The sequence below is a fragment of the Lathamus discolor genome, chromosome 12 (genome assembly GCF_037157495.1).
Source record: "Lathamus discolor isolate bLatDis1 chromosome 12, bLatDis1.hap1, whole genome shotgun sequence".
Classification (NCBI taxonomy): Eukaryota; Metazoa; Chordata; class Aves; order Psittaciformes; family Psittacidae; genus Lathamus; species Lathamus discolor.
This window is the reverse complement of record NC_088895.1, coordinates 1,567,908-1,582,365: the sequence shown is the minus strand read 5'-3', so window position 1 is coordinate 1,582,365 and position 14,458 is coordinate 1,567,908. Positions and strand designations below refer to the sequence as shown.

General features: G+C 54.8%; 1 protein-coding gene across 11 annotated transcripts in view; it reads left to right on the top strand.

Moving 5' to 3' along the window:
* Positions 1-14,458, top strand: part of NF2 (NF2, moesin-ezrin-radixin like (MERLIN) tumor suppressor) — a 46,626-nt gene that overhangs the window by 30,244 nt on the left and 1,924 nt on the right. For 4 of the 11 annotated variants that reach the window (XM_065693174.1, XM_065693172.1, XM_065693182.1 and 1 more), the window contains 2 exons: positions 3,748-3,878; positions 5,752-5,911. In XM_065693174.1, the coding sequence (XP_065549246.1) occupies positions 3,748-3,878; positions 5,752-5,911 (291 nt within the window). Of the gene's footprint in view, positions 1-3,747; positions 3,879-5,751; positions 5,912-7,349; positions 7,451-14,458 lie in introns of all 11 variants that reach the window. The other 7 variants (XM_065693178.1, XM_065693177.1, XM_065693173.1 and 4 more) reach the window with 5 other exon arrangements.

Genomic DNA, 14,458 nt, shown 5'->3' with positions numbered 1-14,458 from the left:
CCTTGGAGGGAGATTGTTCCATGATTGCCCATTAAGAGGATTTCACACCTTCCTCTGCAGCATCTGGTCCTGGACTAAATGACCATTGCTCTGCTCTGTCTGGCAGTTCCTTTCCTCCACTTCTCTAATGCTGTACCCGCAGGCTCCTTCCCATCCTCTGGGAACTTCTGAAGAGTGGATTGAAGAGGATGGAGATGAAGGAACCTGCTGAAGTTCCCTGCAAAAGTGTCTCAGAGCTTTTCACAGTTGCAGAGATGGGAAACAGGCAGGTGCTCTGAGCTCCGGGACAGCTCCAGGGCTTGCTAAAGCTTAGCTTGGAGTGCTCCTTATTTTACAAGTGTCTAGGATTCTGGGATCCTAGTTCTGGAGCCCTCAGCACAAGAGAGATGTGGTGCTGTTTGTGCCCATTTCCAGGTGACAGCTCCTTGCTGGGCTCTTCCATCCCCTGTCGTGCCTGCCTTGCTTCCCCTGTCCCCTGTGGCTCCTCTTATCCCTCTGCTACATGAGCCAGAATAAGATGCTCACTTCAAAGCTGGTGGCCTGAGGGATGAAGCAGTTTGAAAGCTGCTGTTGGGAGGCTCATGTCCCTCAGGTGAATGGCAGCTCTGCCCAGCGGTGCAGGATTCCAGCTCCTCTCTTCTGTAGTGAGAGGATAACACTGAGCTTGTTCTTTTCCATGGTACCAGAGCTTGTGCTGTGTCGTCCCCTGGCACTGAGAGCCGGCAGGACTTCCCTCCGGAGGAGCAAGAGCAAGGGAGGAAGCAGGGAGTGGATGGATGTAGAATCATTAGGTTGGAAAAGACCCTTAAGATAATTGAGTCCAACCCTTAACCTAGCTGTACGTTGCAGAAAAGGCAAGAAACAGTTATATATATATAACTATATATATATACCTTTTAACTTTCCATTACCTAATGCTGGTCCCTTAAAGCTTGTTTCAGTGTCTTTTTAGTCCCTGAAGCTTAGGCTGCTTCTGTGATGTGACTGGTAGGTGATGCATGAGAAATGAGACGTGAATCTGAGTCTCAGATCGTCAGGGCTAGGAGAACAATTCATTCCTTACTCACTTGGCAGCGGCTCTTCCCCTCCTTCATTGCCCTTCAGGTACTACTCAGGGCAAGACTAAAGGCACTCATCTCTTCTGTGATCTGCTGGAAGCAATAAGTGGCTGTCTTGGGCTTGCCCACATCCTTGAGCAGCGAAGGAAAGGCAGTGGCAGTGCGAGGAGCTCTTCCTGCAGGGGAAGCCTCATGACATGAGTTGCTCTGTGCTTCCTCTTCCTCTCCTGCTTTGTACTCCAGAGGGATGTCCACTGTCACCTGTATTCATGGCAGGCAATCGCTTTAATGCAGAAACAGGGTTATGCAGTTTGTTCCAGGTGAGGAGACGCAGAAGGAAAAGGTCTGTGTCTCCTTTGTCATCCTGCATCCCTGGATTAAAAATCTCAGTGCCAGCTACGAGACCTGCCCAGGATCACTGCAATGGCAGGGAAATGTTTGCCCCAGACATTAAGCCACATCTTTGAAAGCCTTCAGCGTGCTCTGTGCTGTTTCCTCACTCTTCCTCACTGCTCCTCTAACTTCTACACCATTTGTTTTGTTGCTTCATGAAGGAAGTGGCTGGTGTAACCGTGACAGATGGGTACCTGGGCTTAATGATTGCAGCAGCTGAAATTCCTGCTCAAATCCGACTGCTGCTCTTTGGGGTTTATTCTTCAAAACAAAACCCAAGTAGCTTGTGCTGAAAAGAAATGCTAAAGGTGGTTTGAAGGCCACCAGCCTGCTTGTGAGCATCCTGCCCAGCAGAGATCCTAGAACCTCACATGGGAAGGGCTTTGCGAGCACCTCGGTGCCTTACAGGGATAGGATTTGAATGTCAATGGGATGCAAGCACTTGAATCAGTGAAGTGCTTTGTCAGACCTGTCCCTTTTCCTTTGAGACTGGGGTTTAGGGATTCAGCTGTCCCTTTCAGCCCTGTTCTGCAATTAGTGTGCTCTGTGCTAGCAGCAAAGGGCAGGCAGAACTCCTGCCTCCTTGGTGTGAGTCTAACTTGTGCTCCAGCCAGGCCGAGCAGTGCAGTTTGAGGTCCTTGTCTCTGCTTGTACTGGGTGTTTGCTTTCCAGCTCTTCCTCTGCAGCAGACATTAAATGTTGTCCCTCTCGCTGTGTCCAGCCCAAGAGCGAGCAGGGGACGAGCCCTGGCTACTTGTGAATTCCAGGCTGGTGGTGAGGGAAGAGGCAGGTTATGTGCAGAGTAAATCTGTCAGCAGCCCGGCGCTGGCGGCTCCTGTTGAAGCAGAGCTGCCTGCAAACAATCCCTGGAGTATCCCAGTGAGGAGGAATGAGGGAAAGAAAGAATCAGCTGAAGCTCAAGAGCTCGTGTGATGGAGCAGGCCCCATCCTACCAGGTTTTGGTGTGTGCTGCCAGAGCAGCCTCTGCAGCACCGTCCCCAGCACCCCCTTATCCAGGCTGGCTTGGGCACATTGTTGTCATTACAGGAACCCATTAGAGCAAGCATAAGTGTCTAGCAGGGAGGTGGGTGACCTTTTGGGTGCCAGGCTGGATTAGTCCTGTCCAACACGAGGGCTGAGCACACTGGCAGCAGTTGTGACTCAGATCCTTGACGTGCGCTGCTGCTTACGACCTCATTGAGCGTAGTGCAGGAGCAGAGTGATGACTGGAGGCAGGATGCTGTTCTCTGCTGGGAATGAGCCCCTTTGTTAGAGGTGTGACAGGAATTTGGACTAAGAGAAGGGTCGTTTTTTTAGGGGAAGATGAAATATGAGGGCCTGGCCGTGTGTGTTTGTCAATGGGGGGTATCGCAGCATCCTGCGGGAGGGACAGAGTCCCATATCCTTGCTCCGGTGCAAGGAGCGATTCCCAGTGTTATCTCTGCATTTCCAGCTAAATCTGGCAGTGGTTCCTAAACACTTGGAACATTGGTGCATCTCCATGGTCCTTGCTGGAACTGCTGCCTGAGTTAACCCTTGGGGTTACGTTGGTCTTTGCTCACACTGTGGGGAGCTGTTGAGTGCAGGACTCTGCTGTCATACAGGATCTGGCATTGTCACTGTTCACAGCTTGTGCTTTTTAAATCTCTGACATTAAATAGCTGTCAGATGTCTCCCGAAAGGCAGCTTCTGACTGACTTTAAGTGGCACAGCAGCGATAAAACCTTGATTTTACCAAGTTCTGTCAATAGATTTTGAAGGCAGGAGGTGTCTTTCTCCTCTTCACTACCACAAAGAGCGGAGTCCCAAAGGAACAATAGAATGGAAGAGCAAATTGGAAATGGAGCAGGGTGTTCTTCAAGCCGATCCAGTGCTTGGTGTGCTCACCAGCTCCTGTGTTAAAAGATCACCAGCAGAAGAGCAGCCTCATAATCTGTTCTCCAGAAAGTTTGAGGTTGGTTCAGACAAACAGGGTCGTGGGCTGTGTCACATCAGGAATCCCACCCCAGTTTGGGTTGGAAGAGACCTTAAAGCTCATCCACACGTGCCCCTTCCCTTTCCCCATACAAATGATGAGATCCTTCTAGTTCAGCACTCTGCAAGGTAGAATACACCCAGCCCCAAGAAGAGTGTGTTGTTACCTGTGTGAGTAGCAGTTTGGGCCCTTACTACAGCATTAGCAAGCAGCGTGTTGTTTGTGTGCTTAGTTGCTGCTTTGATTTTTACCTTTGTTACAGAACGTTTGCTATAGGGACATTTGTGTGCCAAGAGGGATTAATCTGTACTCTCTCTTTAGCAGTCTATGAACTCAAGTACAACAGCACTGCCTACTGACCTGCCAAGCTTCAACCTCATCAGTGAGAGCCTGTCTTTTGACTTCAAGGATACTGACATGAAGAGGCTTTCGATGGAAATAGAGAAAGAGAAGTATGTGGCATGTGTCCAGCACTGGGATTTGTGCCTCGGTTGTAGTGGGAGGAATTGGATGGGTGCTGAATGTAGTTTTTAAGTACCAGACAGGCACCAGTGTGAGGTGAAAAGGGGAGAGAAGCCTTCTGGATTCCTCTTGGATTAGTAGCTCTGGTTGACCTGGTGTCACAGGCATGTCCCTGCTGCCTGCTTAAAGGCAGGTTTAAGCATGCTGAGCCCTGCACTGTTGATTCATAGAATCCCAGCCTGGTTTGGGTTGGAAGGGACCTTAAAGCTCCTCCAGCTCCAACCCCTGCCACGGGCAGGGACCCCTTCCACTGGAGCAGCTTGCTCCAAGCCCCTGTGTCCAACCTGGCCTTGAGCACTGCCAGGGATGGGGCAGCCACAGCTTCTCTGGGTTTGCTCCAAGAGCTTCTTGTGTTGGGGGCGCCAGAAATTCCTCTCCGTAAGATTATCCTGCCTCTTGTTTAGGCTTGAATTGTTCATCTTGGTAGAAGGTTAAGAGCAGCCTGGCTGCTGGTGCGCTGAGCTGTGGCAGGCAGGTGCTCCTGCATGTGCAGTGTGTCCAGAGAATGGAAAGTAGCTGCAGTGTGTGCTGAGCTCCTGCTTTGGGGCTTTAACCCCTTTTTCCTGGAATCTGTGTTATGTTCCTATATAAAAAGTGCACACAAGCAAGTTTGGATCTGATTCTGAGCTTTGATCTTGTGTTTTCCTGAGGGTGTGAGTGTAGCCTTCAACATGACAGATCGAGCAGAAATCAAAGCAGATCCGATTTTAATCTCTGTAGTAATAATGTGCTTTGTGCATCGACTGGCTTGTAGATCAAAGCTGAAAGGGCTCTGCCATAGTGCTCCAGCCAAAACTTCTCAGGGCAGGAATGAAGCACCCCTGGATCCCAGAGGGATGGTTTATGTTGCCTCTGCTCAGTGCCCTCTCCTGTGTGTGGAATGTGTGCTGGAGACAGAGGTGAAATCTCTTCCTAAAGCCAGAAGGAAAAAGATAGAAGCTGAAAAGAAGGGGCTAATTCCTGCTTCTGTACCCAGGTTGTTAACTGGGTCATCCTGCTCTCCTCAGCAGGAAGAGCTTGGCTCTGCCAAATCCTGAAAGCAGCAACATCTTGTGCTGTCTTCTCTGGGATTGCTCTTCCTCTGGTGCAGAGAGAAAGCTCACTACAAATCTTGGCTCTCCGAGAGGGTTCTTGTTGGTCTGCTGGAGCTTTGCCCTGGCTCTCGGTGTTTCATTGTGGGTACAAGGCTGGCACGGTGTGATTTTCCTCCAGTTGATGCTTCAGCACGGAAGGCTGTTAGGGCCCAGTCCTGAGAACTGGGATTGCTTTTTTCCTTCCTTTCTGTTTCTGGGAGACCTCTGTCTCTCTCAGGCTTGCTTATCTAAGAGATACCTGGTATTTTGGGGGCAGTGCTTGCTCCCACACAATTTACAAGCTAAATCCTTCCAAAACATGAAAAGTCAGTACAGCAGGGTCCTTCCTTACTGGTAGGATTCGTGCCTTTGAGTTTGGGAGCTGGCTTTGGGAGAGAGTGCGGTGGAGTAGAGCAGTGGAAAGAGCTAAAACCGCTCCCTTGTAGGCTGAGACGTGTAATGTCATGGTGCAACTTCATGCAGGGATGGGGAGACTTACAAATACCATCCAGCAGCTCCAGCCTGCCTTTATCCTTTCATACAGTAATGTAACTTAGTTTTGTTCCTGGGTCAGCTGCCTGGGTCCCACTTTAATAACAGCCCCATCATTGCTCAGGCTGGTTTCCGTTCGACACATTAGGAGTAACAGAGAGAAGGTTTTCCTGTTATCATTCTGTTATCACTGTATTGTGTCACCCTGGCCTAACACAGGACTCTTTGTGTGTGCTAGGGTGGAGTACATGGAGAAGAGCAAACACCTCCAGGAGCAGCTGAATGAGCTGAAGACTGAAATTGAGGCACTGAAGCTAAAGGAGAGGGAGACAGCTCTGGATATATTGCACAACGAGAACGCCAGCCGGGGCAACAGCAAGCACAACACTATCAAAAAGGTATCGGAGGGCTCCAGTTTGTATCTCGCCTGATGAAACCCTTTAAACCCAACCACAACAGAACCCTCTGTCTGGGTTAGCTTTTGCACAAGTTGTTATAATAAAACTCTTTGATCTAGGCTTCCTTCCCCAGCTGCTCAGCTTTGAACCAGGGGGCAGGGAGTGTCACGTTCTGGCTGATGGTTGCCACAGCCAAACCTTGTCTCTTCAGTGCTGTGTGAAGGGATGCAGAGGCCTCGAGCTGTGAAGGTCTTGCTGAACAGGGATGCTGTTAGAAGGGATCACCGCCCTAGTGACCTCAGGAACAGGAAAAGCCCCATCTGCCTGTTGCAACTGTTCCCTACAGGCGTTGCAAGGAAGCAAACACTGAGCTTGTCTGGTGAATAATAAGGGCAAAAATGCTTCTGGATGCTCAGCAGAAAAAGCCAAAAGCCTTGTCGTCTCTCTTAATCTGTTCTCCAGCAGCCTGTAGTGCAGCTTCCAATACTAACAGCCAAATCTTTCACTAGTAGTGGGGTGAGAGATGTCTGCTCCCAGTGCCGTGGACCCTGGAACCACCTGCCTCTAGAAATCCTGTTGGGATGAGTAACTTGGGTCTGCTAGCCCAGGGATCACACCTGGAGAGGGATCTGGAAAGCTGTATGGCATGGAACGTACGCTGGGGTAACACCTCCAGGGTTTGAAACCAAATCCTTCCCTCTTTACTACTACAGCTGAGAGTTAGGGCTGAAAGGGTTTAGAAATACCAGTTGATGCCAGCATTCATGGCTGGAAGTTTATGATCACTGAATTGTGGCAGGAACACGGACCTAGCAGGTCTCACTTCACTGTGCTAGCCTTGAGCTATTTGGGTTCCTGTCCCACCAAAGTAGAGAATCTTCGGAGACATTGCTGCTCCCAGTGGGTTTTGTCTCCGTGCTCAGAGTCCTCAGTTTAAGTGGAAAATGGTAAATTTTCACTTCTGACAGAAACAAGTTCATAGTGAGCTGATGGTCCCATTTGTCTCACTTAAAGAAGGTGGCTGGGCCATCATTTCAGTGCCTGTCAGGGCTCGTCACTCTAATTGGGACTGCGCAGTCACTCTTCATTCCTTTGAAGCTGGAGTCTTGTCCTGTCCCCTCCCTTCAGGAGGGATCTGAGGCTGCCCAGCTCCTGCACCTTCACTGGGGGAGCAAAGGTTGGAAATAATAGTCTATTAGTGGAGCCCATCAGAATACAATTGCAGCCCGCTTTTGTGCGTGGCACCGGGAGGTCAGGAGGGCTTTTGTCTTGGTGGTTGCGATGGGAAGGCGGCTGTGAGGCCGGAAATGGGATAGCAGTTTAACAATACTTCAGTAATACCAACCCTCTGCCCCTCCTGGATGCTGCTGATCACTTCAGTGCTCTGGGCAAGCTGGGCAGGTTGCACAAATGACCTGACATTACTCATCTCACAGAGGATTCCTTCTTCTTCTTGTTCATTTTATTTTGCTGGTTTAGCCTCAAGCCCAGGGCAGAAGACCTATCTGCATTTGAGACTTCCAAGTAGGTTATTCCAAGGTACTCTGCGTGGGGTGCTGGGGTCACTGCCTGCCACACTAACCCCTGCATGAGCTTGCCTGCAATGCACACTGCTCTGGCCAGCTCCCCTTGCTGCAACCCTACAACCTCCTCCCACACCGCAGAGGGCTGTGGTGGTGCTGATGCGACTGGGCTCACTGTGCCTGTCCCCACAGGGAGCCCATGCAGCACGGCACAGGCTTAAATCACAGCATCCCAGCCTGGTTCGGGTTCAAGGGACCTTAAAGCTCCTCCAGCTCCAACCCCTGCCACGGGCAGGGACCCCTTCCACTGGAGCAGCTTGCTCCAAGCCCCTGTGTCCAACCTGGCCTTGAGCACTGCCAGGGATGGGGCAGCCACAGCTTCTCTGGGCACCCTGTGCCAGCGCCTCAGCACCCTCACAGGGAAGAGCTTCTGCCTAAGAGCTCAGCTCAGTCTCCTCTCTGGCAGGTTAAAGCCATTCCCCTTGGCCTGTGAATAATTCACCACACCTGTCTTGCTGTGCTGCTGGTGGCTGGGAATCCAGGGGAGGTGCAGGGTGGCCTTTGAAGATTTCTTTAATTGAAGGAACCAGGACTTTCCCCCTTGTTTGCTGTAGAGAGAAATTCAGGATTTAAAAACAAACCAACCCCAGCAACTCTTTGCTGCCAGAACTGTCATAACAGGCTGCAAACACAGCCCTCCCTCTTGGAGCGGAGCAGCACGTGGTGTCCGTGTCTGCCTGCTTGAGGAGCAGCACAGGCATGTGGAGCAGGCTGCTGAGGACAGGCAGTGTCTGCAAGGCTGCAGTGGGGTGGTCCAGGGGGATCGTGTTGGAGCTGCTGCTCACCATCGTGCCTGGGACACCCTGACTGCCTGTGATGCTTCTGCCTCCTTCAGCATAGCGCTGGCTCTGGCTCTGGTAGATGTGTTTTCTTTCCAGAGCCTGGTTTCCTCTGAGGATTTGCCCTCCAGCCACAGGCAGAGATCAGCTCCCTCCGCTGGGAGGATGAATTTGGGGAAGCTGCTTTGTATTTCTCTTTCCTTGACTGTGGTTCTTGCACACTCCTGGGGTTTGGTGAGGTTTGAGTGGCAGTGCTAAGGGAGGAAATGGCAAAGGGGAATGGCTTTAACCTGCCCGAGGGGAGACTGAGCTGAGCTCTTAGGCAGAAGCTCTTCCCTGTGATGGTGCTGAGGCGCTGGCACAGGGTGCCCAGAGAAGCTGTGGCTGCCCCATCCCTGGCAGTGCTCAAGGCCAGGTTGGACACAGGGGCTTGGAGCAAGCTGCTCCAGTGGAAGGGGTCCCTGCCCGTGGCAGGGGTTGGGGCTTGAGGAGCTTTAAGGTCCCTCGAACCCAAATCATTCTGTGCTCTGTGGTTCCAGGGGTGTAAATCACTCAAGTTAGGAGTTTGTGCCCACCAGCTGCTCTCTGGGGAGCTGCACATGTTCCCAGGATGGGCCACTCTCCCTGTTAAGCATTTCCCTGAGGAAAAGGCTAAAATGAGGGGTGACCCTCACCTTGGATGTCTCTCTGGGGCAGGCTGGCTGTAGTTTCCCACTGCCCCATCCCAACTGGCTTGAGGAGCCCCATGGCAGGCGAAACACAGGAAGGTGAGGTGGAGCCCTGGCAGTTTGTGGTGAGATCCATCCAGCAGCCGGGAGGAGTGCGGTGCTGGGAGGAGCCCCCATGGTTCAACCAGGATGTCACCTCCGCGGATCCATGCCTGCCTTTGCAGACACCTGCAGAGTTTGTCCTGAGTAATTACGTGGTTAAGGTGCTAATCCTCTTTCTGAGCCCTGTGAGCACAGCAGAAGCACCTCAGCTGAAGCCTCATCTTCTCTCCAGCATGGGCTGGTGCTGCTGATCCAGCTCACTTGGCTTCGGGAGTGTTTGCCACTTAGGCTGTGGTAGGAGATGGAAAAACCCACTTCTTCCTCGTATCCTCCAGAGCAGGGAAGCTCCCAGGACAGGCTGCTGCTGCAACCACAATCAGGTCTTTCATTGCACTTGCTTTCTTCTTGCACTGTCATGCTTATTTACTGTGATTTAAGCCCTTTGAAGTATGCAAATCTCCAGGCTGTTCCAGACAAGCAGCTTTGTCTTTGAGCAGCTCTCTGGTCCTTCCCCAGGCAGGCTTGGCTTTTCCCTGCCAGGCTGTCACGTGGCTCCTGGCTTTTCCTCAGATGCAGGGTTCTCCTGAGGCTGGAGCTTGCTCCTGAGGGCCAGCACTGGGGTGCCCATGGGGGTCGTTGGACATGGGTGAGCTGTTGCTGGTTCCAGTCCTGGCTGACCCTGGTGGTGATGCAGTGTTGCCCTCAGGTAATGCAGGGTTGTTGAGGTTTGGATAAGCTGCTTCAAATCTGCTTTATCACCAGTAGACTCCTCTGGGCTTCCTCCATCATCTGGGCCATAAACAGTCATGTTCTACCACATCCCCTTCAGGCTCAGGCAATGAGCAGCGCCTGGCTGCCAAGCACGGAGGGGCGAGTGAGGCAGAGCAATGCGGACTCATCTGCAGGCTTATCCTCACTCCTTTCACCTTCAAGCTGTGCTCTGGGTTGTCCTCTACAGCAGTATAAGGACACTGGTGATTTAGTGATGGGCACTGCCATCTGAGTCTCTACACGATGGAGATAGGAAGCTGCTGTGCCACCACCAAATGCCAGGAGGCTACTTCATCGTCAGGACAGGCTGAAGGGTTTCCCAGTGGGGCAGGCAGCTTCCCTCTGTTCCAGCTGTGCCTGGCTGGCATCTTGCTAGGGATCACTGGAACATGTCCCACGAGGACTTCCTCGAGTGTTGTGGGGTCTCTGTCATCTCCTGGAGCCTCCCTCCTTGTCCAGTCCCCTTCTGGGACCTGCAGCCTCCCCTGCATGAAGTGGGTCTGCTTTGCTCTGGTGGTTTGCTGGGGACATGGAAGAGGTTATTGTGCCTTTGGGGCTTCATCCTGCATCAGGAAGGGACCAGCACAAGCCCTATTGCTCTAGGAAGGGCACAAGGAGGGAACAGGGTGCCCAGAGAAGCTGTGGCTGCCCCATCCCTGGCAGTGCTCAAGGCCAGGTTGGACACAGGGGCTTGGAGCAAGCTGCTCCAGTGGAAGGGGTCCCTGCCCGTGGCAGGGGTTGGAGCTGGAGGAGCTTTAAGGTCCCTTGAACCCAAACCAGGCTGGATTCTGTGTTTCTGTGAGGTGCTCTTAGCCTCATGCAGCACTGCCTTGGTGTCACTGTCTGCTCCAGTCCCAGCAGCACAGGGGCAGGCTGCTGCTGCAGAGCCCACACACACAGCCAGGGACTTCCCAGGAGCAGCAGCACCGGTTATTCCCCCTATTCCCATTCCCTGTGGGAGCTGTGAGGGCTGAGAGGAGCCCCGAGCCAGGATGCTGGCTTCTCGCCCTGCCTGGCACCCACCTGGGATGCAGGCGGGAGCTGGGACATCCCCGGGGGAGCAGCGCTGCACTGGACACCTCCAGGCACCCATTTCCCCAGGTGTGGGAGGAGCTGGATGCTCATCCCATGTGGGGCTGGCCCTCGCATCCCCATGTGTGCCAGGCCATGTCCCTGCCAGCTTCCTTTCCTCTCTGCCCTGGTTCTCCTCGGAGCTGGGAAGTGAAACTCCTTGGCAGCTAAAGTGGGACACGGCAGCTCCTTGCCTTGTTTACAAGGAGCCAAAGGAAACCAGGGAACGTCAGGCCTATCAGCTATTTTTGTGGCAGCCTTTGAAAGCGTTTCCTTCAGATGAAGCATCATCTTCGGTCTTTTAAATGCGCTCATCAAAGCATTGGGGGCCGGGGGAAAGTGGGGCTGGGGAGAGAACAACCGTCAGCGTGGGAGGGCGAGGGAGCTGGGGAGCCAGGAACAGGAAGGGTTTGGCTTCACAATGGAAGGTGGGAAGTGAAAGGTCCACCTGGGTGCTGGGGCCTGAGGAGCGGGCAGGGATGGAGAAGGGCATTCAGGGGAGCGGGGAGGGGAATAAAGGGGATTTATGGAATGCAGCACCGGCTGGCGAGTTAGCGGGATCGTAGCTCTCTCTCCCAGCGGCAGGGAGATGTCCCCACGTCGCATGGGGTGAGGGGACGCTGGTGGGGGTGGCACGGGTCACCCCTGCTCCATCCACTGCAGGATGGGCAATGGGGCATTTTAAACCTCTTCCTGCTCCTCTGGGATGGGATCCGAGCCCCCTTCTCCTGCCTGCAGCGCTCGGGGAGGCACCGGCTCCCTGGGAGCCCGGGGCAGCAGCGCGCGTGTGCCGCAGTTATTGCGTTACCCTCCACGCCACGCCGGGCTTGGAGGCACTGATTGGGTTGCTTGTGTTGGTTCCCTGTCCTTAAATCAAATGAGCCCCGCAGCCCGGGGTGAAACAGGGCTCAGAGGAGCCCCGGCGCAGGAATGCAGCGAGGGGGACTCTTTGCTTACTTGGATTTTGATTCATTGGAGCTTTGGCTGCTTAATTGCGCTGTCTCTCTCTGAATTTCCTTTGCTGCTGTGGCAGTGCATTGTGGAGCCTCCCTCCCTCCTGCAGGAAGCAGATTATCATAATACTGCTTGTAAATCAATTTTCCCCCCCTCTCTGCGCCGACAAGGATGTAACTCGCTCTTAATCACTCTCCTCGCCTGCGGAACGCTGTGCTACGGGTATGGAGATGGGTTTCTCCTTGTCTGGCCGGGCAGAGGGTGCAGAGAGTTAGTGGAGGTGCTGGGTGCCACCTTAGGGCGAGGCTGGAGCAGGGCTGTGCTCTCCTTGCTTCCATGGCCCAGTGTGGAAAAGAATAGGGAAAACCCGGTTGATTCCTGCATGAGGGAGTGGGATTTCCCTGCAGAGCTCCTGCTTTCGCAGCCCAAAGGAGATGGGGAGCGAGCTGGGCTGCAGGGCTCCGTGTAGGAATAAGTGTGGCTGCTGTGGCTCCCTACCCCAAGGAGCTTTCTCTGGCTCTGCCCATCTTCCTGCAGCGTATCCGCAGGGAGGGGATCCTGCCCCTCTGCTCTGGGGAGACCCACTGCAGTCCTGCATCCAGCTCTGGGGTCCTCAGTACGCGAAAGACATGGACCTGTTGGAGAGGGTCCAGGGACACGGGTATGGGCAGAGCGACGGAGCCCCTCTCCTGTGGGGAAAGGCTGAGAGAGCTGGGCTGGGGCAGCCTGGAGAAGAGAAGGCTCCTGAAGGGGAGACCTGAGAGCAGCTCCAGTGCCTAAAGGGGCTGCAGGAAAGAAGGGAAGAGACTTTTTAGCAGGGCTTGTTGCAGTAGGTCCAGGGGTGATGGGTTTGAACTGAAAGAGGGGAGAGTCAGGCTGGATGAAGAAGAAGTCCTTTACAGTGAGGATGCTGAGGCACTGGCACAGGCTGCCCAAAGAGGTGGTGCCTGCCCTATCCCTGGAGCCATTCCAGGCCAGGCTGGATGTGGTTCTGAATAACCTGGTCTCACTGAAGATGTCCCTGCTCGTTGCAGGGGTTGGAGCTTTGAAGGTCCCTTCCAGCCCAAACTGTTCGATGGGTCTGTGATCCCTCGGGTTGCTGCTGCGACCCCAGCGTGTGCCGGTGGCAGAGCTCCCCCAGGACAGCCCTGCTGCCCTGGCTGGAGGGCAGGGAAGGTGAGGAAAAGAGAGGGGGAGTTCTCCCTCCGGACACAGCAGGGCAGCGGTGCCGGAGGCAGCGCGCAGCCAAGAGCAGGCTGCGCTTCCTCTCTGCCCGTTCGTGGCTGCAGCCAGAGGTGAGGAGAGAGCAGCCCCGTTCCCAGTGCTGGAGCCGCTGCTGGATGCGGGGGGCAGAGCAGCCTGAAGCTGGTGCCCCCTTCCTCTGCCCAAGGCACCACCGAGGCCTCAGCAAGAGCCCAGCTCCTGCTAAGGAGAAATATCCCAGCTGTGCCTGACCCCACTTGTGTGGAGCTCTTCTAACACCCTCCAGGTTACTGGGGGTGCCTCTGGCTCCTCTCTAGGGACTTGGATGGGCAGAAGAACCGGCACTGCACCAGTGGGGTGCACATGGTGCTCTTGGGAAGCTGCGCTCACCCCTCTGCAGGACCCCATCTCCTCAAGACCCATCTCTGCTCCCTGTGTGCCCACAGCCGAGCTGCTCCTCCCGTGCCTCAGTTTCCCTGGAGAGGTGAAAACATCCCCCTCCAGGAGCCTCTGAAAGGCACGGGTGAAGGCTCCTGGTGATGGAGCAGGGCTGCATCCCTGTGTCTCCATGTGCCGGTGCTGGCTGCCCTCGGGGCCCTGCCTCCCCGTGCTTCCCCAGCAGTGCTTTGAGGTACCCCAGGGCCGTGGAAGCAGCGGGGGATTAACAGGGGGCTGTGTGTAGCTGAGGGCAGAAGCAGGCGCGGAGCACTCAGATCTTCCTTGTGAGCCTGAGGGCAGCATCTTCCCTCCCCGCCTCAGCGGTGGCTCCCTTCTTTTCCCCATTGGAGCACTGCGGATGCTGGGGGGCACCTCCCCTTGCTGTGCTTTAACGGAGCAGCACCGTGGGCTGTTGGAGGGGGGGAGCGTTGATTCCCCATCCCGCCCGCGGAGGGGATGGCTCCGTGTGGGGTGTCAGGAAGCCGGCGGTAACTGCTCCTCCTTGGGGTGTCTGCTTCTCAGGGGGAACGGGGAGCCCGGGGCAGCACCCAGGGCCTGTGCCCCGTCTCATCCAGCGCCGGAGGGGGAGCAGGGCCAGCCCCGGCCCTGGAGATGCTGCCAGCCCGGGGGGTTAAAGCCCTGCAGACGGTGCCTCTGCGGTAGGGATTTATCCGAGTGGCGTTAGAGCCGTGCAGGAATTACCGGGGGAAGCAGGGAAGGGGGGGGGAAGCTCTTGGCAGCTCCGCCGCGGGGCTGAGCTCGCAGTAACGTGATCCGAGGATTCCTGCTTCAGCAGAACCGGCCTTCCCAGCGGAAGCTTTGGCTGCTTCATCCCGCTCCGAGGGAGCCGGGCACGGAGCCGCCTGCTTTGGCAAGCTCCGGGCGCCGTGATGCAGCAGCCGGCTGGAAGGTGGCACCTCCCCTTGGTGCTCCTCAGGGACCACCGCCTCCTCCTCGCCGTGAGGATGCTTCTCCTCT